Source organism: Typopeltis vanoorti, chromosome 3 (assembly GCF_054136105.1).
Source record: "Typopeltis vanoorti isolate ZY-2024b chromosome 3, IOZ_Tvanoo_1.0, whole genome shotgun sequence".
Classification (NCBI taxonomy): domain Eukaryota; kingdom Metazoa; phylum Arthropoda; class Arachnida; order Uropygi; family Thelyphonidae; genus Typopeltis; species Typopeltis vanoorti.
In genome coordinates, this window is record NC_143551.1 from 165,605,483 (window position 1) to 165,632,782 (window position 27,300).

A 27,300-nucleotide genomic window follows, 5' to 3' on the forward strand; every position below is an offset into this window, starting at 1 on the left:
ATTGATGTGAAGTGTTTATACCAGGAGAGACTGGTGGTAAGTTAAGTCCAAGCAAAGAGAAATCTGATCTTGTCCAGTGATTTGCGCATGAATGAAAGTAAAAATAGGCAAGCTGAGATCTCTTTTACAAGAGAAAAGGCAAGCCTGCATTTTGGTGGCACTGAAGGTAACCAGATTGTCCTTATCCTATTGAAGGATAGCATGTAGATCAATGTTTTAAGGCACTATTTGTAGATGATCTTGATGCGTGGAATATCTGTGCACTGCATGGTTAATCAAATGAGTAAGGTGAATGGAGAATACTACCATCTGCACAGCTGTGAATAGGATTAATAATGATTGACAGAAGGTCATCTATGTTCATCTATGAGAAGAGCGTAGGTGAAAGGACAGAGCCTTAAGGTTCTTTGCATTGGTGGAGAATATCAAAGAGAGAAAGCCATTTGCCATGACACGCAATGAACAACCACAGAAGTACCCAGTTATCACAGGTGGCAGGAAGGACAAATGATTTGTTCTGTTTGTTTAGCAGGCCTCAATACCAGATGGTCAAAATCTCAAGAGTGACAGCACAAGTTTATCCCAACTTTTCCATGGCACATGTCCACTGGTGGTTGCTGATTAACTGGAGGACTTCTAGTTAGTGAAGAAGTTGGCTATTGATGACGCTCGCCATTATTTTGTAAAAGACTAAGGTGATGCTGATTGGTTGGTAGTTTGACAGTGTACTTCTATCTCCCTTTTTTTGGAACAGGCTGGATATGTGATTGCTTCCATGCACTGGGATAAGCATCAGCTTTGTATAATGGATTGTACAGATGATACAGCAGTGTTAGCACTGGAGCACAATTGGAGAGATGTCATCAGGACTTGAAGACATTTTTGTGTCTTTTTGTCAAAAAACTATAGAAGACACACAGTGCTCAGATTCGGTATTGAGGAGGCAATTTCCCTTGGTCATCTGTGCAAGAGTTTGAGAAAAGAGTGATGCAAGGAGGTCAGCTTTAAATTTGTGTGAAGTAAACAGTGGTGCCATCAGGATGATAGAAAGATGGAGGTGCAGGTGAGCAGAAGATGAGTTCAATGGCATTAGCAAGAGACCAGAAGGCATTTGGACAGGAGGCAAGTTTTCTGCTATAAACCTTTATAAAATCACATTTAGATCTGCTGATGCTGTTTTGCATTTGTCGCATGCTTTGGTATAGGCTCAGTATGAACTGGGGTTCTTGAAGTGAACCAAATGCAGCAAGCTGAATGTTTTTCCTTTGATGTCTTTGATACACTTTCTATTGAACCAGAGTATGGAAAGTTGATAGGGAATTTGGTTGGAACTGAGGATGAAGGCTTTCGTGCTAATGAGGATAATTTCCATGAGTAGTTTGGAGTTAGGGTTGATGAACAACAAACCAAGTAAAGGAGGAGGAGGAGGAGGAGGAGAAGTTCCTGAAATTATCCTATTTAGTACCTTTGTAGTGCCAGAGGATGAGGTTGAGTGGTTTGAGGAAGAATATTCTGTGAGAGAGGAGACTTGCAAAAAATGACAGTCTGTGCTGCTGAGAAGAAAGGTGACCTCTACAATGTATCTGGAAGGAGAACTAGTTAAAAACATCCAGATTATTGGAAGAGTGAATTGAAATCTTTGCTTATAGCAAAATTTCCACCTCTCATACAGCTTGGTCAGTGGTGTGGAAAAGGGGGAAAGTTGGAATTCTGGATTTTGAGGTTTCCAAGGAAGATGCCCCTCACTATCTAGTTGGTGAGATTGCAGATGGTTGAGTTCTATAGAAAGGAATATGAAGACGTCTGAGTGCATATCAGAGTTTGGAGAATGGTAAATACAGCAGATGACTATTACTAAATGGGACGAGGTAACCTTGAGAAAGAGGAGGTCAAAAGCAGGGGGTATTCTCAAGTAGCCACTCTCTGGCATGCACTGTCTGATCTCACAAAGGAACAGGATCCACCCTTGTGGCAAAAGGAATTGTGAAGAATGTAATTTGGATATTGGAGGTGAGTAGTAGTAGTGGATGTAGATGCTATTTGGGTTAGTGTGAAGAGTAAGAGGTCTGGTATGGATGAATGTAAATAATACAAGTGAATATAAAGGTACAAGAACCTATGGCATATCAGCTATAGGTTCTTGGCAAGAGACAGATGTAAACTGTCTCTTGCCTTGAATGTAAGTATTTGGAGAGACTGTTGTTTTCTGGGCAAGTGAGTGTGCTAGGACAAACAAACTAAAATTGCAAGGGTGGAAGGTAGCAGAGATGACCTCATGTGGGAATAGTGGCTTGAAAATGAGAGGGGTATACAATATTGCAGAGCCAAATAAAGTCTCAAAAATAATAAATTATGTGAGTAATGATGATGCATTGATTTTTCTGTATACAAATGCCAGGAGCATTAGAAATAAAGGTAATGAGCTTGTGCACTGACTGACTCAGTCTCCTAAAGATTGTTGGTATCGGTGAAACTTGAGCATATTTTGGCAGGATAGGTAAGGTAAGTGGGGTGAGGGAATGTTGCTCACTGTAACAGATGAACTGTGACCAGGAAATACAGAAGGGTGATGAGCAGGAAATGGTAAACACGTTTCGATCCACATTTCTCAAGAAATGTGGATCAAAAGTTTTGGACTTGGTCATAGCATCAGAGGATATGACTGTGAGTCAGATGTCATACTTACTCCAGTTGGGGAGAGATGCCATGTAGTCCTGACTTGGAGGATGAACATTCAGATGGATGATATTCATCTATCCCTAAAGACCTTTACAAATATCCATGTGGTATTCAAACCCACAGCCTGGTGGGTGGAGAGCATATGCTAACCACTTGACAACTTCTGGTAAATGTAGATTTATTATTCAGTAAAAGTATCATTCTGAGTGCTTTGATTATTCTATCCTTACAATATATTATTGAGTATCTGTAGTAAGATTTATGCAAGCATTATTGAGAAAAGCCTAAGAAAAATTGTGGAGTGGAAGCCTGGTGAAAAAAAAGCTGGATTCAGGCCAAACAGATGTTGTCAGGATCAGATTTTCACTTTAAGACAGATGAGAAATCATGAGAATATAACAGTGATGGCCAGCCTGGCTGGCCGAGGAGTAGTTGGCATGTCCACTCTCCAGTCAAAAGGCTGCGAGTTCGAATCCTGCCGTGGGCATGGATGTTTGTGATTGTCTGTGGAAATACTAGTGGTGGCGGTCGGTAGTAGATGGAGTTGGTATAGTTTCGGTCATTTGGTGGATTATGAGTGGTGGAAGCAGAGCTGTAGAGTAGATGCCCTACCTCAATGAGTCTTTGGACTCCCTGGAGGTGACAAATAATAATAATAATAATAGAAGGAACCTTCCCAAGTGAAATCCTGTTCCAATTTGCAGACAGATTTTTATAAACACTTCTACAGATTAGCCTAAAAATGAAAGCCTTAACAGAAGATACCGGCAGGTATCAAATGCATATTAATGTATTACACAGGCCAGATTCATATTGAAATTATCACAACTGTATTAATGTTTTTTTTAAAAAAAAAAATGCATTTTATAAGTGCACATGCATGCACATACACACATAGAAATGACCATACTGAAGATGCAGCTGCTTCTTGCTGTTTCTTATGCTTGCGAAACCACAGAGTTTTGTATGTATCCAGTTTCTTGCCTTTGTATTTTATCTGAAAATATAAAAATATTATACCATATTACTAATAAATGTCAAAAAAAGAATTATTATGCTGCTCATTATTAATATACACATTCATATCATCATGTATGAAAATAAAATTAGCATCACACATCACATACTGAAATAGGATATTATGGTAGTAACATGAGTAACATTTCATGAAACTTTTATAAAATTTACATCATTACAAACTTCTAATATAACATCATCTGTCAATCTGTTATCTGTCAGGACTCCAATATTGTCATATCTTATATTTCAGTTGTTTATGTCCCTTCTTACTGTATCAATTCACCTAGATATTGGTACTCTGGGTTATTTTGCTGCAATCAAGGCAAAAAACACTTATTTTTGTTAACATAGCCTCTCTGTTTCTGTTCAAGGTGATCATACAACCACCTGAAGTTGGCTCTGCTCACATGCTCCAGAATGCCAAAAATACCAAGTTCCTTCCTAACAGTCATTATTAATATGATTCTGCCATTGATGCAGTCTGTTCACTCCTTTAATCAGTTTTATTATTATTACATGCCATCGCCCATCATCACTAACAATAGTATTTTTTGTCTGTAAACTGAGTGAGTTCTGAAGGCCGATTTGTCTGTACGTGGGATGAAAAACCCTGCTACCACCGTATGAGATCGACTAACTCACCTTCAACTGAAAAAGCCCATATAAAGATTACCCTCATCACGACGAGAATCAAACCCAGTTTTTTTTCCAATTGAAGGGCTTAATCTTTCTCCGAACTACTATCATATCTATGGTTTCTAATCCCTGATCAAATGATTTATTTCAACACAGATCTCAGATCATCATCATAAGTATCAAGGATTTAGGCCTAGTATGGCCTGTTCTGGCCTTAGAAGTCATCGTTGAATCGTTTAAGAGGACGTCCTGGTTTTCTTTTTCCTAATGGCTTGTACTTTAAGGCTTGTTTTAGTAATCTTTCTGTTTTCATTCTTTGAACGTGTTCCATCCATCTATGTTTATATTTTTTAATTTTTTCAATTACTGGTTCTTGGTTTAATTCTTTCATAATATCTTCTTTTCTTTTGTGATCAAATAGGGTATACTTTGCAGTTTTTCTCATAAACTTCATTTCTGCTGTTGTTAATCTTTGTTTGTCTTTTTGTTTTATTGTCCAGATTTCGCTTCCATACATTAAGATCAGTAGGGCTAATGTATTGTATACTTTTAGCCTGGTTTGTTTTTGAACTAGGTTTGGTTTAAATATAGAGTTAATTACTCCTGTTATTTTAAAATATTTTGCAATTTTTATGTTTATATCTTTTTCATTTTCATAAGTGATCATACATCCTAGGTAGTTAAATGAATTCACCTGTTCTGAGATCTTGTTATCTAATACTATTTTAGTTCTTGTTGGATCTTGTCCTTTAAAGGCCATAGTTTTTGATTTTTCCATTGATATTATCATACCATAATCTTTGGATATCTCATTTAGATTTAAAATAGCTTTCTGTAAGTTATCTTCAGAATTTGTAATTATTATTTGGTCGTTTGCAAACAGGAGAGTGTTTAAGTTAACTGTAGGTGAAAGTTTAATTCCTTGATGTAAATTTTTACTCCATTTTATTATTATTTCATTTAAGTAGATATTAAAAAGAGTTGCTGAGAAGGGACATCCCTGTCGGACCCCTTGGTTTATCTCTCTTGTATATGATAGCTCATGATTTAATCTTATTTGTATTTGATTATTTTCATATATACTTGTGACAGCTTTTAGGATATTATTTGGTATTTGTCTTTCTTTTAATATGTTAAATAATGTTTTTTTTAACTTTGTCAAATGCTTTTTCAAAGTCAATAAATGCAATATGTGTTTCTAAATTATATTCTCTTCTTTTCTCTATTATTAATTTTAGGCAGAAGGCTGGGTCTATACATGATCGTCCTTTTCTAAATCCATTTTGTACCTCTAGAATAAAGTTTTCGGAATATTTCATTAGTTTGTTATTTAAGATTCTGCTGTATATTTTGTAACATGAATTTAGTATACTGATACCGCTATAGTTTTTAGGGTCATCTCTATTCCCTTTCTTAAAGATAGGAATCACAATTGCTTTTTTCCATTCTATTGGGGGGGATACCAGTTGAGTAAATTTTATTTAAAAACAATAAGAGTCTTCCTTTGAATCTTGTTCCTGCATATTTATATAGTTCTGAACCTAGCTTATCTTCTCCAGGTGATTTTCCGTTTCTTGTTTCTTTTAGGCTGATTTCTAATTCTTCTTCAGTTATTTCCTTTTCATTTTCGTTAATTGTTTGCCAGTTGTCTTTTTTAAAATATTTGTCTGTCCACAGTTCTGTGTAGTAATTTAGAAATTCTTCTAATTTCAATTCAGTGTTTAATTTTATGTTTTCTTTGGTATCTGCATTTAGGTGTTTCAAAATCTTATATACATTGGGTCTAATTTTATATAAATCATGTTCTAAATTAGAAACAAATTTATTCCATGATTCTCTATGTCTTTTTCTGACTTCTCTTTTAGCTATGGCTCTTATTCTTTTATATTCTATTTCATTTTCTAATCTTTTACTGCTTAACCATTTGTGATAGGCTTCTTTTTTCTTTTTGATTATTTCTTTGATTGTATCATCCCAGATCTTCAGTTTATTTCTTTTATTGAATTTTTTGGTCTTTCCTAAGCTTTCATTTGCTGCTGCATTTAGTATCGTTTTTATATTAAGCCATTCTATTTCTATTTCTTCATTTTGTTTTATTTTATCTAGATACTGGTTAATTCTTTGTTCATATAGCCATTGTACATTTGTGTCATTCAATAGTCTAGTTTTATAAACAAATGTTTCAATTTTTCTTTCTGTTCTTGTTACTTGTAGCCATTTAGATCTCAGTTCAAGATGTTAAATCAGTTTAAATACTATCTTGTATATAGCTAGTTTACTATTTTGACTACTTTCTCTCTTATTACATATAAATTAATTAAGTTTACTTCCTACCATATCAGTTATTCTAATTCTGTTGTCTATTTTCATATTTAGTTGTCATCTTCACTAAAAAGTGCACCAAAATAGCTGAAATGTTTGACTTATTGTTCATTCAAGATGCAGCTGATGTTTTTTTTTTTCACATTCCTGCCTATTTTCACAGCCATTGTCTTCTTAATGCTGATTAAGAAGACTTTTCATATCAAATTTAATGCAGCTGTTATTCAATTTAGTTAGAGAATCCTGCAGACATGTAATGGATTTAATTGCGAGTACAATGTCATCTGCATAAAGTAAATAGCTGCAGTATAACAGCTCATCTTCTCTTATCCTCAGTAATACACACATACACACCCACATCACCAGACAGAATCAGATCTCTCTCTCCTTAGATTGAAACTTATCTACAGCCTTCCTTGCACAAGCACATCATATTAATAGCTTCCACAGCTTCTAAAAAATTAGGAATTACTTTCTGCTCAAGAAGCTATTTTACACCCACCCAGCTACTAATCCTACAGATATCCCATATCTGACCATCCTTGAACTGTTCATACATCTGGGATGGTGCACCTAAAACAGCTCTAAAAATTCTTGATGCTATTCACAGTAGAGCAATTAGACTCATAAATGACCCTTCTTTCACATGCTCACTTCAACAGAGTATCTCACGGATGCAATGTTTCAGCTCTATATCTCTTCTTCAGGTACTTCTTCAATAGTTGCTGCTTCAGACAGCTGGGCCTGTTAAAACAACGGAAGCAGCTGCCCAGCATCCCTTTTCAGTACAACCGCAAACACATCAAGCCGGCTTCTCCAAATTCTCATTTATTCCATCTACCTCTGTCCTCCTGAACAGTTTTTCACATATCATGTTTTCCAACATGATAATTAATACTTAAGGAATTGACAGCGTACACTAGAAATATAAATTAAATGAACTTTAATATATACTTTCCAATATTTCGGCAACGTCACGTTGCCATCTTCATGGGAACTTAAGATAAAGACACGTGCACGCAAGTACTACATAACAGCAAATGAGAAACAAAGCGGGGAAGCTCCTGTTTCCTGAAGTCCTGATGGTGCCCCCCCTGGCGGGTTATATTAGGTGTTCTTGGCCTTTGGCCTGAAGTTCTTCTGATGTATGTTTCCCAAATTTGGGACAGTCTCGTGCATCCAAATTTATTGAGGTTTGGCATGTTCCTAAGGGCTGAGGCTGATTCCATGAATAGTCTTTCATATTTGAACTTGCTGTGGTGAATTACTGTGGCTTTCGTCCACCTTCTTCTGTGGCAAGTATCCAGAGCATGGTCTGCAAGTCCAGAGTGGCTGTACTGGTGAAATTGGATGTAGTCCTTGTGTTCAGAGATTCTGATATTTGCTGTCCTGCTTGTTTGGGCCAAAGTAGGACATTTTACAGCTGAAAGGAACCTTATACACCAGGTAGGACTAGGGTAGGTTTTTGTGGGGCAGGCTTTCTCTTCAAAAGTCTCCATAAAGAAGTTGGCCAAGGGTGGGGAAAGTGGTGAACCCATGGCTGTCCCCTCTATCTGTTTGTAGAATTTTTCCTGCCAAACGAAATAGCCTGAGTTCATTGTGAACTGAAATAGGTGATGTGTTCGCTATTTGGCCACATGGTCCGGATATGCTCCTCTCCTTCTCAACACACTTAAATAACCAACACCCTAGAATCAAGTTCACCCTGGAAAAAGAGGAAAACAATAGTCTCCCCTTCCTAGACACACTAGTCACCCGCCAACCTGATGGTACCTTGGTTTTCTCAATTTATAGAAAACTCACCCATACAGGCAGATACATCCACCAACAACCCCCCCCACACACACAACAATATCGAGTTATTAAGACACTATTCAACAGGGCTATACTAATCTGTTCAAATGACCAAGAGCTAACCACAAATCACATCCTTAACACTTTCTCAGCCAATGGCTACCCACCCCCCCCCAAAAAAATCCAAAAAATACTAAAACCAGTTATCCACAACCCACCTCCTTCCCCCCTCACAAAAAAGATTACTCTAAATCCATCACCATTCCCTACATCCGAGGCACCTCGAAAAAAATCAACAAAATCCTAAAAAAAACATGATTTGACCTCTTGTTACAGACCATATAGAAAACTGGCATCCCTTATCTGCTCCACTAAAGACCAACCACTTCCCCTAGACCTACCTAGTGTATACCAGGTCCTTTGCAGCTGTAAATTGTCCTACTTTGGCCAAACAGGCAGGACAGCAAATATCAGAATCTCAGAACATAGGAACTACATCCGATTTCACAAGTACAGTCATTCTGGGTTTGCATATCATGCTCTGGATACTCGCCACAGAATTCCATGAAAGACTATTCATGGAATCTGCCTCAGCCCTTAGGAACATGCTAAACCTCAACAAATTTGGATGCATGAGACTGCCCCAAATTTGGGAAACATACATCAGAAGAACTTCAGCCCAAAGGCCAAGAACACCTAATATAGCCTGCCAGGGGGGCACTATCAGGACTTTAGAAAACAGTAGCTTCCTCGCTTCGTTTCTCATTTGCTGTTATGTAGTACTTGCGTGCACATCTTTATCTTAAGTTCCCATGAAGATAGTAATGACGTTGCCGAAATATTGGAAAGTATATATTAAAGTTGATTTAATTTATATTTCTAGTATATGCTGCCAATTCCTTAAGTATTAATTATCATGTTTAACCAGCGTATAAGCCTTTCTACAAGAATTACTATCATCCACGGAGATTCCATCGCACGCAAGGCCCGCCATTACCGCAAACTGAAGCTGAGGTTATCTAGACAACTGAATCGTCTGACCTTCCTAAAACGCTGCCGGGGTAATCAGGTAATCCCAAATTGTGTAAAATTTAAGCACCGTTTCTGTTCACAGAAAGCTCTCCGTATCTATAACCGGGCCAGCCAGGCTTTGCTATGGGAGCAAATTAACGCTACATGCGGTTCCCTATCCGACTTAAACAGAGCTATTTTAGCGCTAGAGAAAGAGCTTTCAAATACAATAAATCACGAACTTTGGTCAATTCTACATGACGTCTCATGCACTGCGGCAAATAAAGAATTCAAAAGAATACAGAGTCGACATATCAACCAGTTTGATAAATTAAAAAAGAACTCGATGTACAAACCAACACTGTAGTTAACCTTTCTTCGGTTATCTTGAAGCCTGAAGCACTCAACACTCTGTCACATGGTCACAACTTCGCCATTGCTCCTAGGAAATTACAGGCTGAGGAATTAATGATCCAGATTGAATGTGGGATTCGCCACCTTTCAAATCACATCACCAATGATATTAGATTGGATGTAGCTTGTGTTCCACAAAAGCAAATCTACCAAAAGCCAACATATCCATTAGAGAATACAAGTCTCTACAGAAATTAAGAAAATTAAAGAAATAGTTATCGCTAAAGCAGATAAGGGGAATGCCAATTGGTACTCAATCATACTGACTACACAGGTAAGCTTAAGGCTTTACTATTAGATCGAGCTACTTACCTCCCCACTGAATACAATCCCACCAACTCACAAATTAGAAAACTCCATAGGCTCCTTAAGAAGGTCACTTCTTGGCGTGTGGAGATTACTAACAAATTAAAACCATATAACTCTAGACCCCCCCCCCCGTATATATGGGCTCCCAAAAATACATAAAGAAAATGTGCCATTACGTCCCATAGTGGATGGCATTGATTCCCTCACTTACAAACTAGCCAAGCATTTAGCCAAAGCACTCTCACACTATACTGGCAACATACCATCACACATAAAAAACTCAGCCCACTTCAAAGCCGTATAGAAAACCTTACACTCCAACATGATGATATAATGATCAGTTTTGAGGTCTCCTCCTTATTCACAAATGTCCCCCTCAAAGAAACTTTAGAGCTAATCCAAGCTAAATTTCCTCTCGATATCTCAGCCCTATTTCAGTTCACAATGAACTCAGGCTATTTCGTTTGGCAGGAAAAATTCTACAAACAGATAGAGGGGACAGCCATGGGTTCACCACTTTCCCCACCCTTTGGCCAACTTCTTTATGGAGACTTTTGAAGAGAAAGGCTTAAACTCTGCCCCACAAAAACCTACCATATGGCTTCGCTATGTTGACAATGTGCTCACTATTTGGCCACATGGCCCAGATACACTCCTCTCCTTCCTAATACACTTAAACAACCAACACCCTAGAAAAAGAGGAAAACAATAGCCTCCCCTTCCTAGACACACTAGTCACCCACCAACCTGAAGGTACCTTAGTTTTCTCAGTTTATAGAAAACTCACCCATACAGGCAGATACATCCACCAACAATTCCCCCCCCACACACACACACAACATTATGGAGTTATTAAGACACTATTCAACAGGGCTAAACTAATCTGTTCGAATGACCAAGCCTCAACCACTGAACTAAATCACATCCTTAACACTTTCTCAGCCAATGGCTACCCCCCCCCAAAAAAATCCAAAAAATACTAAAACCAGTTATCCACACCCCACCTTGAGGCCCCCCCTTTCACAAAAAAGATTACTCTAAATCCGTCATCATTCCCTACATCCGAGGCACCTTGGAAAAAATCAACAAAATCCTAAAAAAACATGACGACCTCTTGTTACAGACCATATAGAAAATTGGCATCACTTATCTGCTCCACTAAAGACCAACCACTTCCCCTAGACCTACCTGGTGTATACCAGGTCCCTTGCAGCTGTAAATTGTCCTACTTTGGCAAAACAGGCAGGACAGCAAATATCAGAATCTCTGAACACAAGGACTATATCTGATTTCACCAGAACAGCCACTCTGGGCATGCAGACCATGCTCTGGATACCCACCACAGAATAAGGTGGAAGAAAGCCAGAGTAATACACCGTAGCAAGTTCAAATATGAAAGACTATTCATGGAATCAGCCTCAGCCCTTAGGAACATGCCAAACCTCAACAAATTTGGATGCATGAGACTGCCCCAAATTTGGGAAACATACATCAGAAGAACTTCAGCCCAAAGGCCAAGAATAACTAATGTAGCCCACCAGAGGGCACCATCAGGACTTTAGGAAACAGTAGCTTCCTCGCTTTGTTTCTCATTTGCTGTTATGTAGTACTTGCATGCACATGTCTTTATCTTAAGTTCCCATGAAGATGGCAATGTGACATTGCCGAAATATTGAAAAGTATATATTAAAGTTCATTTAATTTATATTTCTAGTGTACGCTGTCAATTCCTTAAGTATTAATTATCATATCTAACTAGCATATAAGCCTTTCTACAAGAATGTTTCCCAACAGCTTCAATCTCCAGCTATTTAAGACAAATGTCAAAGGAAAAAAGGTACAAGAACCTGTGGCACATCAGTACCATAAGTTCTTGTACTGCTCATGTGTGGAATATAAAAAAGAAGCCAATTTTGATATCAGATTTACTGCTACTTCCCTTCATGTGATCCATACAGATAATGAATAACAGGAAATAAGCTGCACTGCTAACACAATTTAATATTCGAACCTTCTTCTGTGCCTCCTGCAATTCTAACTTCTAACTTATAACTCAAATACAGATTAGTATTTCTCAATATAATGTACTATTTACACCATATAACTGAAGCATTTCAAACAGCTTTTCTCTTGGCACCTAGTTGTATGATATGCAAAACTTATATACAGATCACTGTTATATTCTCATGATTTCTCAACTGTCTGTCTTAAAGTGAAAATCTGATCCTGACAACATCTGTTTGGCCTGAATCCAGCTTTTTCTTCACCAAGCTTCCATTTCTTAATAATGCTTGCATAAATCTTACTACAGATACTCAGTAAGGAAATTCTCACATTCATGTTTATTTCCATTTTTATACATGGGTACTATGAGAGCTCTACTTCAATCATCTAGAATTTGATCCTCTGACCAGGATCTTCTGAATTATGCAGTGTACTGCATAATTCAGAAGGTCCTGGAAAAAGACACTTAAGAAAAGAAGGAAATACATCAGTATAAAATTAAATGAAATACATCAGAATTCAGAATAATATAATTTCAGAGTCAGTATAATGATGAACAAACGTGTTTCATCATCAATGTCCATCCACTCGACCAGATTTTCTTCATTAAGCGTACTCGCAAATGGTAGCAGTTAACACTTTCTGCATACTTAAGCAACTCAAGAACAACTTCTTCTTCCTTTCCTTAGTTACATTAAATCCTGTAATGTCACTCCTGATTTTCATCAGGACATTCATCAAACGTCAAGATAAGCCCACTTATACCAGCATTTTTCCTTTAGTGTTTACATTTGTGCCTTCTCTCCACTAGCAAGAAACAATAATACTTCATTCATGTTAAAGTTTTTAATAAATATCTCTACAGGCTTGCCAGCATTTATGTCTAACAAAGATTTCATGAGAAGTGAACAATACTTTGCCTTCACAGTGCACATAATATTTCTTGGTCTTGGATAGAGGATATACAGTTTGGTTGTAAATATACTGTATAAACATATTTCTTACACAGTTCAGCTCTGGGATGAGCTGAACTGTTGTCCACAATGAAAATAATTTTGCAATCTCTGGTAGGACAACACATGCACAGTGAGCTCGGGCTTAAGGTTTTTCAAATCATTCTAATATAATCTGTGCTAATCCAGCCATTTTTAATTGTATTGTATATTTAATGTCTTTCAAACTAAAAGCCTTAGGGCATTAGTGTTTCTTATTACCAGCAGCTTACATCTGTGCATGACTGCCTTTGATCAGCCTAGGACAGTGACGCTATATTTAGATTATCTGTATTCCATGTCCTTTCTTCGTCCTCCACTCTTAAATGTCTTTCATGGTGTACATAGCCAATATAATGCAGTTTCATTAGCATTATACATTATCAGGACCGAGGTGCATGTTAGCTACATGTTCAGCAAATTCACTCACATACTTGAAACACCTTCATGTTTGCAAAGCATTTTTTCACTGGATGGAAATTCCATGATGCTTTGTAAACCTTCGAAGCCATCCTTTACCACAGTTACACTCACATTAATTAAGCAAGCATGTGGTTAATTATATAAGTATATCTATGATGGTACATTGAAGTAGTCGGGTAGTCAGAGGAATTTCAAGTGCCCTCTCATAATTTTGTCCAGACTATCCACTGCTACAAAATTGATGGTATACTTGTATTATGTTGAACTGGTACTTATACAATTCTTCTGCAGTTAAATGTTAATTTTCAAAGTATCAATTAATCTTCTTAAGTATTAAGATTCCAAATATTGAATTTCAATGAAACCTATCCATCTACAGTCGAGAACATTCATTTCCATTTATACGCGTGGATAGGCTTGTGTGTTCCTCAGACTTTTTTGTAATAGATTTCACGGTTTGATGTGAACACAGATGGATAAGAAAATAACTATTTATTAACTTAAAAGCTAATATTTTGCTGGTATTATATCCAGCATCTTCAGAGCACACAGCACAAAATTTGTTACAAATGCAAAACAACCACAATCTGGTGTAACAGTGGGGCTAGTAAAAGTAATTGCAATGTGAAACACAAGACTAAAGTCCTAATATGGCACCATCTAGGTTTAAAAAAAAAAAATCAAAGTTTTGAAATAGTAGTCCAAATGATAGTCTTAGAAAGTTTGAAAAAATGAAATAAAATAAAAGTAATAAATATTAATTTGGTCTTAAGATGACTGTCTCCCAAATCTTTGGTAGATTTATACGGCCATACTTGTTATGGCTGCACGGTTAGCCTAGTGGCTTACCGCTTTGCAACCATATGCCTGGGGAAGGAGTGTCCTAGGTTCGATTCCCGTCAGAGGCGTGAGGAGCTGAAGGATCTTCCTCAGCCATAGCCAAGTTAGCCGGTCTTGGGCGCGGGCAGTAGGGTTTTTTCCGCCAGTTTATCTGGTGTTTTTCATCCCACAAGCAGGCAAATCGGCCCCATGAACACACAGGAATACAGCCAAGAATACCTTGAGGCATAGGAGTGACCATTCTATCCTCGTATTTCGGTTACGAAATCCAAGCATGCTTGGAAGGTTGTGGGCCTTAAGGGCCTGTTAAAGCCATTGGGATAGATACTTGTTAAGGTTTGGAGTATGTTTTAAGGCTTCTGTTGATTCCAGGAACAACCTCTCTGACTTGTAGAAGCTTCTGTGCATTACTTTTGTTTCTTTCCAATTGATCCTGTGTGCAGGGGTATCCAAAGCATGGTCTGCCAGACCCGACTTGCCATAGTGAAAGTGGCGGATATATTTTTTGTGTTCACTGAGGCAGACGTCCACAGTTCTTCCTGTCTGTCCGTAGTAGACTTGATGGCAATCTGTCTAATATTAGGTTAGACGTGGCCAATATCCTTATCCATTCTAAGCCTCCCAAAAATAATATCCCACATAAAGAAATAATAGCTCTAAAAGAACTATGCAATAATAACCACATTACAATAACAAAATCAGACAAAGGTAACGCCACTGTAGTAATGGATACAACAGAATATGAAAGCAAAATGCATACACTGCTCCAAGACCGGTCTACATATCAAATCATAAATCGAGATCCCACCAACTCACAAAAGAATAAGGTGTGCAAGTTATTGAACAAAGTCACTTCTGGCCAAAAGAAATTGTCAAAAAACTCAAACCCTTGCACGTTAAAACACCCAGTATATATATGGTGCTCCTAAAATACACACACAAGATACACCTTTGTGTCCTGTTGTAGATAGTATAAACAGTCCTACATATAAACTAGCTAAACATTTAGCCAAATTACTAACCACTTACACAAACAATGCTTCCTCTTTTGTTAAAAATTCTACCCACCTAAAAAGTATTTTAGGAAACCACACCTTAAATAGTTCAGACCTAATGGTGAGTTTTGATATCACCTCATTATTCACTAATGTACCACTGACTGAAACACTTAACTTACTAAATTCACAATTTTCCCCCAGATATATTTCAGCTATTTCAATACACAGTACAGGCAGGTTATTTACTTGGAAAGGGAAAATATACAAACAATTAGATGGGACAGCTATGGGTTCACCTCTTTCTCCTCCCTTAGCCAATTTCTATATAGAATATCTGGAAAAATTAGCTATCAACACAACCACTCTCAAACCTAGTCTCTGGCTATGCTATGTTGATGATGTGTTTGCTATTTGGCCACATGGCCAAGACACAATGAATACATTTTTAGTGCATCTAAATAGCCAGCACCCTAAAATCCACTTTTCAATGGAACTAGAAGCCAATGACTGCCTACCCTTCCTGGACACACTGATCACACATCTTCCAGAAGGTTCCTTATCATTTTCGGTTTATAGAAAACCCACACATACAGGGAGATACTTACACAAACAATCACACCATCACCCTTCTCAACAATATGGTATCTTAAAAACACTAACCCATTGAGCTAGAACAATCTGTTCCAATGATATTGCTCTCACTGCTGAACTTTCTCACCTACAACACACCTTCTTAACCAACGATTATAATCCCCATAAAATAGATAACATACTAAATGCTACCCAGAAATCCCCTCTATCTACCACAGAAGACAACAACAAAACTATCACCATCCCATACATTAAAGGCACATCTGAAAAGATATCTAGGGTGCTTAACAAACACCAGCTATGCACAGTATTTAAACCTTATGTAAAATTAGCAACTCTCATCCGTTCACCTAAGGACAAATGCACTCCTTTATCACATCCAGGAGTCTATGAAGTGCCCTGTTCTTGCCATCAAGCCTACTACGGACAGACAGGAAGAACTGTGGACATCCGCCTCAGTGAACACAAAAAATATATCCGACACTTTTGCTATGGCAAGTCGGGTCTGGCAGACCATGCTTTGGATACCCCTGCACACAGGATCAATTGGAAAGAAACAAAAGTAATGCACAGAAGCTTCTACAAGTCAGAGAGGTTGTTCCTGGAATCAACAGAAGCCTTAAAACATACTCCAAACCTTAACAAGTATGGCTGTATAAATCTACCAAAGATTTGGGAGACAGTCATCTTAAGGCCAAATTAATATTTATCACTTTTATTTTATTTCATTTTTTCAAACTTTCTAAGACTATTATCATTTGGACTACTATTTCAAAACTTTGAATTTTTTTTTTTTTAAACCTAGATGGCGCCATATTAGGACTTTAGGCTTGTGTTGCACGCTGCAATTACTTTTACTAGCCCCACTGTTACACCGGATTGTGGTTGTTTTGCATTTGTAACAAACTTTGTGTTGTGTGCTCTGAAGATGCTGGATATAATACCAGCAAAATATTAGCTTTTAAGTTAATAAATAGTTATTTTCTTATCCATCTGTGTTCATATCAAACTGTGAAATCTATTACAAAAAATTTTATTTCCATTGTTAGTCTCCCTCTGTTCCATAAGACAAGAAAGGAAAAAAGTAACTTCCATTAATCAAAAACTTGCACTTCAGTGCTGAAATATATCGGCCAAATACTGTAACTTGGCAATCCAAAATTCGCACCGAAGGAGGTTACAAAAATGTAATTGTTTCATCTCTTGAAAAAACGCAAGACGTTCTTGTCGTAGCTCGTGTACACGAGTAAGTACTTTTCCCCTTGACAGCCACCTCACCTCAGTGTGCAAAAGCAGCTGTCTTTCTTCTGATCTAAAATTTCATCACTAGAAAGCAATCACTAAAAAAGCATTCTTTTGAATACTTGAAATTATCAATCTCAGGACTTCACCAACAAATCTTACCCCATTAATTTGCATACTTTTTCCCCCACCCCATTATGAGATGCCAACCCTCAAAAGGTTGTAAACCTATTGTAATAGTACTGTGGATGGCCTAATGTTTTTTTTAATTGCAATCTTTTTCATCTTTTTTTATTTTGTAACATAATCTAGAAACCTTTCTCTAGAGATGATATGTAACTTTTTAAACCGTTTCAATCCTCCAATAAACAGGCTAGTGATCTCGCATCATGCAATGAAATCTATCTCCCACTTAAAGACAATCACAAACATCTATGTCTAGGGCTCCAGAAATACAACTTAAATCTACTAGCCAGAACAAAAAGTTTATTCACCCAAGGTATCAGTCTACTTTAAATAAATATTGTTATAGGTGATGTTAAAAATATAAATAAAATAAATTAATTAATTAAAAACTACCGTATTTTCCAGTGTATAAGACGCACTTTTTTTACTTTAAAAATGGGGTGCGTCTTATATAATGATGGTAAAGATTGTTTCCTCTTTTCTAAGTCATATGCACTCCCTTTTATACGCACTTCCAAGATCTTTGTAGGTGGTTAATGGTGCAATCAAACTGATGTGTGACCTTCACGTGACTTTTAGCGTGTCATTGGCTAAGAACGGGGAGTCCCTATTCAAGTTTCATAATATCTTATCCGAGTAATCAGTTACCGATGTTTATCAGTATTGAGTTGACGCGTTGAGATATTTTGTGTTCAGTTTGATATTTCCCCGTAGATTTTAGTGATGGAAAAAAACAGGCAACATTCATATACTTCAAGTTACAAATTGCAGGTTGTAAAATATGCGGAAGTACATGGGAATAAGGAGCTGAAAGACATTTTGGACCCCCGCCTACAGAAAAAATTATTAGAACTTGGCGTGGTCAGAAGGAGATTTTGTACAATTTGCGTAATGAAAAGTGTGTGGAACGTGGAAAAATTGCGAAGTGGCCAGAACTAGAGACCAAAATTTTGAAATGGGTGCAAGAAAATCGGCAAAATGGCATTGCCATTTCAACAAAAATCTTTCTTGTTAAATCTTTCTTGTAATGTGGAATTAGCAATGCACTTGATGGAAGTGAAGATCATTTCTTATATGAAGATGATGATGAAGAACAAGAGGAAGAAGAAATAGAAATTAATGATGATAGAGAAGAGTCAGATGACAGTGACATGGGTTTTGCAGGTTTCTGAAAGGTCAGTTTACTATTAAAAATTACCTATTATTTTATCCATTTTTTTTAAATCATACTTTAAAGTTCAGGTTTTTTTCCAGAAAATTGTATTAAATTTCTTGGGTGCGTCTTATACATAGGAGCGTCTTATACACTGGAAAATATGGTAAATGTTATGTTGACAAAACAAAGTAATACATTCTTTAATTCTCACTTATACATTACATGTAATTATAAAGAAATCGTCATTTTTTCAAGGTGGGCTTAAAATGTATATCGCAACACAGCTCATCACCATTCAGTTTGTGCTATCTTTCATTTATTGTTCATAATGAAGGGTAAATTTATATAAACTATCCATGAACAATAATTTAACAGGGAAGACAAATAGTAAAATTCATGAAAACAAGAAAGTAGGTAGTACTCGATGTGGAGCCAGAATCACTTTTCACAATGCACTCAGTCACATGATCCAATCTTTGACTTGTCTTTGGAAGATAATTGTATTTTTTAAAAAACGGTATTAAAAAGAATCTGCATTATGTAAAATTTCATGCATTTAATTACACTAAGTTAATGCATGTTCTGAGCTGTGAAAAAAGTTTACAACAATACTACATTACAAGTACAAACCTACATAAGGGGGTATAGGTGTTCGAAGAATAAGATATATGCTGCAGTATTTAAGCAGATTGCATTGCACTAATTTTAATTTTTATAATTATCAGTTCATTTTGTTGATGAAATTATATTGTAAGAAAAGTACAATTAATTTTTTCTTTCTTTTAGCGTCACACCACACGGAGATCAGTATTCGTTTTAGACAAATTATGGACTCTACAATCATGTTAGAAATATTAATTTTAATTTCCTGATGTTTTGATATTCATATTAAGGTCATCATCTGGAGTATACAGAGACCAGCTATATTACATTTTACACAGTATGCTAAAGAGACAATGATTTGATGAATGGTTATTCTACTGGCCTGACCTCTAGTGAAAAATTAGATTAAATTGGATTAAAATAAATTAAATAAAATAACTACATCAAAGCTATATTCTATTTAAGGCAGCATCAGGGAAAAATTTTTTCCTATAGCTAGTTTTTTTTTTTTTATTACAGCAAAAATAATGTCCTAATTTAACATATAATTGTTATATTAGATTTAAGATCCTGGATTACCTAGAGTCCTATTTAAAATTAACTCTTAGGGAGAAAGGTTATGTTGGAAGAATATGTGTCTTCAATATTCTTGGGATTTTACCATCATTATTGTAAGATTAGGGTGGTTGATAAGAATTTCACAGGCCTCCTTAAATTTACCTTCTTACCACGTTTTGGTGTGATGTAAACAATAGGTGCTTTTCCAGTCAATTCTATATAAAGTATTCAGACCATGATCAGACAGGCCAGCTTCGCCATAGTTATTAAATTTAACGTGCTGTTTATGTTCTCTTTGTCTGATAGGAAATGTGTGTGTCCTGTTTCTCCTATATAGGGCAAATTACAGGTGCAGTGAATACGGTATACTCCAGAATGGGCCAGCGAAGGAAGTGGATCCTTAGATGAGTTGGGTAAGTTTCTTAATTTTGTAGGAGGTTCAAAGATGGCTTTAAGGTTGTATTTCTGTTTATTTTATCTGATATCCCTTTAATGTACTACAATAAAACTGTAAGTTTCATTGTAGTCTAGTTTATTTTTTTTTTAAGTGAGGTCTTGTGAAGAATATTGTTGATAATATTTTGGCTGTAGCCATTTTAAGATGAATTAAAAGTTATCAGCAATACTTTCCTGAATAATGGCTACAGCCAAAATAGCTACAGACTATCCAATCAATATATAATTAAAGTCTCCCATTATGATTACTCTTTTCGTACTCATCTTGTTTATTTGGTGATGCATTTCTGCATTTCTTCATCACTAGCAACTAATCCACCAGGTCTGTAACAACGACCCACTATGTAATTAAACATATTAGATTCCACCTCACATCAGATGGCTTCAAACTCAATGCCACATGAAATACTGTTAGTAGTAGTAGTACTACAATCATTGGTCTCAACTCTAACTGGATTCAAGTAATCCAATATCATTAGCAGCATATCCCCCCTCCTTTCCTATCCTCTCTATCCCTTCCTAAAAATAGTGTACCCTTTACACTCGATACCAGTTAGTATGTCTGATTCTGATAGCCAGGTCTCACTAATGCCCACAATCTGGGGTCCCAACATATTGACTAAGACAACTTATTTTATTTATTTCGTATGGTGATCAACGACCATGAGCCCCTTTTACGGGGAGGTACGGCACCACCTCAATCCCCACTATTTTTATCTGGGCTTGGGACCAGCATAGCTGACAATTCAGACCTATGGCTGGAGGGATTGTTTTAAGTATTCCTGACTGTATCCGTGCGTGTGCTCACGGGGCCAGTTTGCCTGCTTGCAGGATGAAAAACCCCAGATAAACTGCAGGGGAAAACCTTGCTGTCCATGCCCAAGACCGGCTAACTTGACTATGGCTGAGGAAGATCGTTAAGCTCCTCACATCACCCAGGGGAATCGAACCTAAGACACTCCTTCCCCAGGCATATGGTTGTGAAGCGCATAGCCACTAGGCTAACCAAGCAAGGAAATACTATGAACAAGAAATAAGCATCCTGCATATTTTACAGTGAGATGTACTATACGAATACTATTTCAGGCTCTCTTTTCAATTCATTGAAACAAAGTGAAATAATCTACCTTTATGTTCTTTTGTATACTCCTGTCTGCAGTCTGCATGACACAGTTGGACAACATGCAGATCTATATTCTTCTCTAGTGCCTTATACATGTAGACATCTTTGCACAAGTTTGATGGGTCTGAACTGGATGAACACAAAGTCGAAATCGTTCTCTCCTTGTCAACATTTCCACAACAAAGCCCATTCCCGTCATTAACACAGTTATATAACATTGTCACTCTTACACTCGCATTCACACCATTCCTCCCATTATAATTTAGTTTCCCTGACTTAAATGATATACATGTAAGTTCATCATCATCATCATCAAATTCCTGATATTACCCTGAATGGGTGTACAGGATATTATAGTGCTACATGAAAAATTTACATCATTACTAACTTCCTGTCTAGAATTTTTTCTTCCAAATCAATCTGTTATCTGTCAAGACTCCAACATTATCAGATCTTATATTTCTATCTTCTAAGACACATTTTACCGTATCAATCCACAATTTCTTGGTCTTCCTCTGGGTCTTTTCCCTACCTGACAGAGAACACTTGTTTTGCTCATTTTCCCTCTCCCATTCTGTTTAAGTGACCATACCATATAAGATTAACTCTGCTAACACATTCCTCAATGCGAACAATGTGAAGTTCTTTCATAATATCCTCGTTTATAATATAATGCCATCTGTTCACACCACTAATCTTTCTCAGGAATCTCATATCTGTGGTCTCTAGTCTTTGGTCAAGTGTTTTATTTCTAACCCGGCTTTCAGATCCATAAGTTAAAATTGGTTTGAACACTGTCTTGTATACAACTAATTCAGCATTTTGACTAATTTCTCTCTTATTACATATAAATTTATTCATTTCACTTTCTACCATACCAGCTTTATTGATTGTGTTGTCCACTTCCATATTTAATATACCATCTTCACTAAAAATTATGCCTAAGTAGATGAAATGTTTTACTTGTCTATAGATTCTCCATTCACAATGCAGTTGATATTTTCAATATTTCTGCCTATTTCATTTCATTGCTGACCTTCATACCAAATCTATTACAACAGTTATTCAATTTAGTCAGGGTCTCTTGCAGATACTAGATTTATTTAGAAGTATAACATTATCCACATAAAGTAAACAGATGAGATTAACATCTCCAATTTTGATATCAGGTTTAATACCATATTCCATCATAATGTGATCCATATAGAAAATATGTACATCATTGTCTAACACCAGCTTTAACATTACGCCATCTTCCAGTATTTTCTTCAATTCTAACTGCTTACTTACAACTCAAATAAAGAAAAGTACTGGTTGATATAATGCTCCATTAACACAATAAAACTGTAGCATTGTGAATAGCTTTTCTCTTTGCACCTTGTCATGTGCCTGTTCCAGATCTACAAAAAAAAAATACAGATCTTTGTTATATTCCCATGATTTCTCAACTATTTATCGTAAAGTGAAAATCTGATCTTGACAGCTTCTATTTGGTCTGAATCCAGCTTGATTTTCTCCAAGTTTCCCTTCCACAAACCTTCTCAATTGTTTCTCAAGTATTTTTGCATAAATCTTACCAGGAATACTCAGTAGGGAAATCCCTCTGTAATTCTTACATTCAGTTTTATTTCCCTGTTCATAAATGGGTACTATGAGACCTCTACTCAAAACATCTGGAATTCGTCCCTCTGTCCAAACCTTCTGAACTATGCAGTGGAGTCATTCTAAGATCTTTATACTTAAAAAAAAATTAACCATTTCTGATTGAATATCATCTATTCTGGCTACTTTTCCACATTTCAGTCTTTGGATGGCTTTTTCTACTTCAAGTATGGATATGTATTCCTGATTAAATGCCTGTTGAGTATTTTTTACTAATGTGCTGTCACTGATTGTTCTGTTTAGCAATTTTTCAAAGTAATTACTCCAAACATCAAGGATATCTTTTTCACCAGTTTCATGTCATCATTATCATCTCTAATTCCTTTTACAACACTCTTTCATCCATTTCTGAGATTCTTCAGCAACTCCAGAATATCTTGCCACCTTCTTGATATTTATTTTCTATGTGCTTACCAAAGTCTTCCCATGACTTCTGTTTAGCTAGTTTTATTAGATTTCTTACATTTGTCTCTGTATTCTGTATGAGCACAAGCTGACTTATTCAACACTAACTTTTGATATGGTTTCTTATTTTCCTTCACTGCCTCCTTCTTCTCTTCTTCTTCATGTTATTTTCAATATGAAATTCAATTTTATCCTGCTCAAGACTAAATAGTGATCGCTTCCAATTTCAAATCCTCTGTACACTCCTCTGGTGTCCTGCACCAGGGAGAAAACATCACCATCAACAATAACATAGTCAATGAGACTTTTTTTATTCCTTGCCTCTTCTCTCCATGTGAATTTGTGCACATTTTTATGTTGGAACATGGTGTTAGTAATAACCAGTCCATGTCCTGAGCAGAAATCCAACAGGTATTTGCCATTATTATTAGCTTTGCTCTTTTCTCCAAATTTTCCCAAAATATTTTTGTATGTCTGACAATCATTTCCTACTCTGCTATTTAGATCCCCAACAAGGACCAACTTTTCCTTTTTCATTGTGTCAGCTGCTTTCTCCAAAGTCTAAAAAAATTCCTCCACTTCTACCTTAGTACAACCTTCTGCTGAACCATAGGCACAAATAAGTCTCACTGTCCAGTTCCCCATTCTAATATTTCCCCCCCCATCATTCTATTTGATATTGCTTGCCATTCAAGAAGATTAGCCTCATATTGTGTTCAATACTACAGCTACAACTTCTTTTCCGTGGTTGTCACTGCTTGAATATAACATTGTGTATTTATTGTTCAGAAAAACCTCATCAGATTTTGTCTATTTTGTTCTTGTCAACCCTATTATGTCGATCTAGTACTTATCCAATTGCTCAGCTAGCTCCATTTCTTTTGTTGATAGTACCAATCTTGAACTATGGTGATGTCGAGTTTGGGTATGTTTCAAAATTTGTTCCAGTAGCTAACTTTTCACTGTTTGCCCTGGTGAAAACAATTCAGGTCTTGTTTAACCAGGTGACTGTACCCGGCCAGCATGAAATTCTGTCATGTTCTACCATCGTTTTATATTTTGGTTTAAGCCAATAAAGAATACAATTTGGTTGGCTAAATCTCTTATTGTCAGCCCATCCTTATTTGTTCAGTATCCAGGTAGATACTTAACTGGGAACCAGGAGAAGGTGAGGATTGGACATTAGGTCAGAAGCTCTGGTCAGTTCTCTGCATTCCTTTAAAGACCATGTGAAGGTCTCCTCCCGGTTATACAGCTTTGACCCTTAAGAACTTTAAGGTGGATTATAATTTAATGGAAATGAAAAATGCAATTTAATTTAAAGGCATATATGATATGCAAAATTATATATTTTCTTGCACGTTTCAAGCATGCAAGATTTCCTGTTTTCAAGGTTTAGAACTGTTCATTTTTTCATAGTAATTAAAAAGTAAAGCACCCTAATCATAGCATGTAATGGGAGTCCATTTTTATCGCTTTCCAACTGAAATGAAAAATGGAAATGTGTCACATAGAGGGCATGCATGCAGTGAAAAGAACCCTATAATATTGCTGTGAAAGAAATTAGGATATTTTTGGAATTTGGAAGTGGATATGAAGTATTTTTCAGAGAAAGAAAAATGTTTAAAAGATATTAACTGTTATGTTAAGACAATGACAACAGAGCAACTGTTCCTTTCTTTTAGGCTTGCACGGTGATCCGAATGCATTTTTGGAAATTATGGAGACAACTACCGTGTTTGAATAAAAACTTTAGTTTAATATTACTAAAATTTACAATTCGACGTTTCAACCTTTATGTCAAGGTCATCTTCTGGAGCATACAAATATAGATAAGAAACAAGCTATACTACAATCATACTGGTTCGTTAAAGACACTGACCAACCGCTACCACAATTGTTGGCCTGACCTCTGGTGAAAAAAAAAAAAAAATTATACATCAACGCTAGAGTCCTATTATTTGTGTTGTCTACTATATACATATATTAACATCATTCCAGCCCGTTGGAGTGGAATGGTTTCTAATACTAGCGGATTGGCTAGAGTCTTGACTTATGTTGAATCTTTCATATTAGGTTGGCTGAATGTGTGCCATCCAGATCCTTGAAATTTTCATACCATCTTTATTGTTGATATTTGGGTGGTTTATCAGGATTTCGCAGGATTCTTTAAATTTTCTTTTGTACCATGTTTTTGTGCGGTGTAAGGAGCAGGTGCTTTTCCAGTTGATTCGGTGTAAGGTGTTAAGTGCGTGATCTGAGAGGCCTGCTTCACCATAATGGTTATATTTAATGTGTCTAATGTGTTCTTTCTTGCGTATAGGGATTGTCCGTCCTATTTCACCAATGTACGGTAAGTTACAGGTGCAGCGGATGCAATAGACTCCAGGATGTGCTAATGGGAGGAGAGGATCCTTAGAGGAGCTGAATATGGTTTTAAGTTTAGTGGGTGGTTTAAAGGTGGCATTGAGGTTATAATGTTGTAGGATTCTGTTGATTTTTTCTGATAACCCTTTAATGTATGGGATGGCTATGGTTTTAGATTCGTTTTTGTTGTGGTTTTATAGAGTATTTTATTGACAGTATTTTTGTTATAGCCATTATTTATGAATGTGTCACTAATGATTTTTAGTTCTTGTTTCAGGGCTTGCTGGTTAGAGCAAATAGTTGTGGCTCTGTTTTTAAGGGTGTTAATGACTCCATATTTTTGTGCTGGGTGGTGGTATGAATTCGCATGTATGTATTGGCCCGTGTGTGTCGGTTTTCGGTAGACCGTGAAGGATAGACTGCCTGAAGGAAGACGTGTAACTAGTGTGTCTAGGAATGGGAGCGAATTTTGGTTTTCGATTTTGATGGTAAATTGTATGCGTTCGTGTTGTTTGTTCAGGTGGCTGAGGAATGTGTTTAGCGTTTGTCGCCCGTGCGGCCAGATCGTGAACATGTCGTCAACGTATCTGAGCCAGATTGTCGGTCGAAGCATGGCGGAATCAAGAGCCCTTTGCTCAAAGGTTTCCATGTAGAAGTTCGCGATTGGGGGGGGGGGGAATGGTGAGCCCATGGCTGTACCTTCCATTTGTAGGTAGAATTTGTTTTGCCACACGAAGTAACCGGACTTTAGTATGTGGGCAAAGAGGGCTGTAATGACGGGCGGAAATTTGTTCTGTAGTAGGAGAATTGTGTCATTGATGGGGACATTAGTGAAAAGGGCAGAAACATCAAAATTGACTAATAAGTCGTCTTTGTCGAGTGTTATGTTTTTGATTTTGTTTATAAAGTGTTGTGTGTTTTTTATGTAGGAGGGGGAATGACCTACCAACTCCTTGAACAACTGTTCAGGGGGGGATGGCAATTTGAGTTTTTAATTACTATGAAAAAATGAACAGTCTTTCATATAGAAAGAAAAATAAAGTTTTGAACATTAAAGGAGATAAAAGGAGGGAAGCAAGTGAAGATGACTGGCTTATGTTATGGCTTAGAGAGAAAATCAGCAACTAAAATTGAAACTGTTTTGGCAATTCTTTAAAAGAGAATGCTGCAATGTTTGAATAAAGGATTTCAGATCCAGAAGCTATATTTACAACTCTCTGGAAATAAAACTTCTCTAATGGATTGATTGGCAGCCACTTATGATCAAAGAACTTGACAGTGAATGAAATGTTTTAAGAAAAAAAAAAAAAAAAAAAAAAGTGTAAATTATGTAATATATATATTGAATGTATTTATCATTATCATCAAATTCCTGATATGTACCCACAAGGGGTGTACAAAATATGATAGTACTACATGAAAAATTTAGATCTTTACTAATTTCCTATCTACAATTTTCCTCCAAATCAGTCTGTTACTTGTTCAAGATTCCAATATTATCAGATCTTA

General features: G+C 36.6%; 1 protein-coding gene across 3 annotated transcripts in view; it reads right to left on the reverse strand.

The window, feature by feature from the left end:
• The window catches only part of LOC150108726 (MPN domain-containing protein-like), a 318,202-nt gene that overhangs the window by 220,662 nt on the left and 70,240 nt on the right, over positions 1 to 27,300 (reverse strand). For all 3 annotated transcript variants that reach the window (XM_090390953.1, XM_090390954.1, XM_090390955.1), the window contains one exon: positions 3,590 to 3,676. In XM_090390953.1, the coding sequence (XP_090247079.1) occupies positions 3,590 to 3,676 (87 nt within the window). The remainder of the gene's footprint in view (positions 1 to 3,589; positions 3,677 to 27,300) is intronic.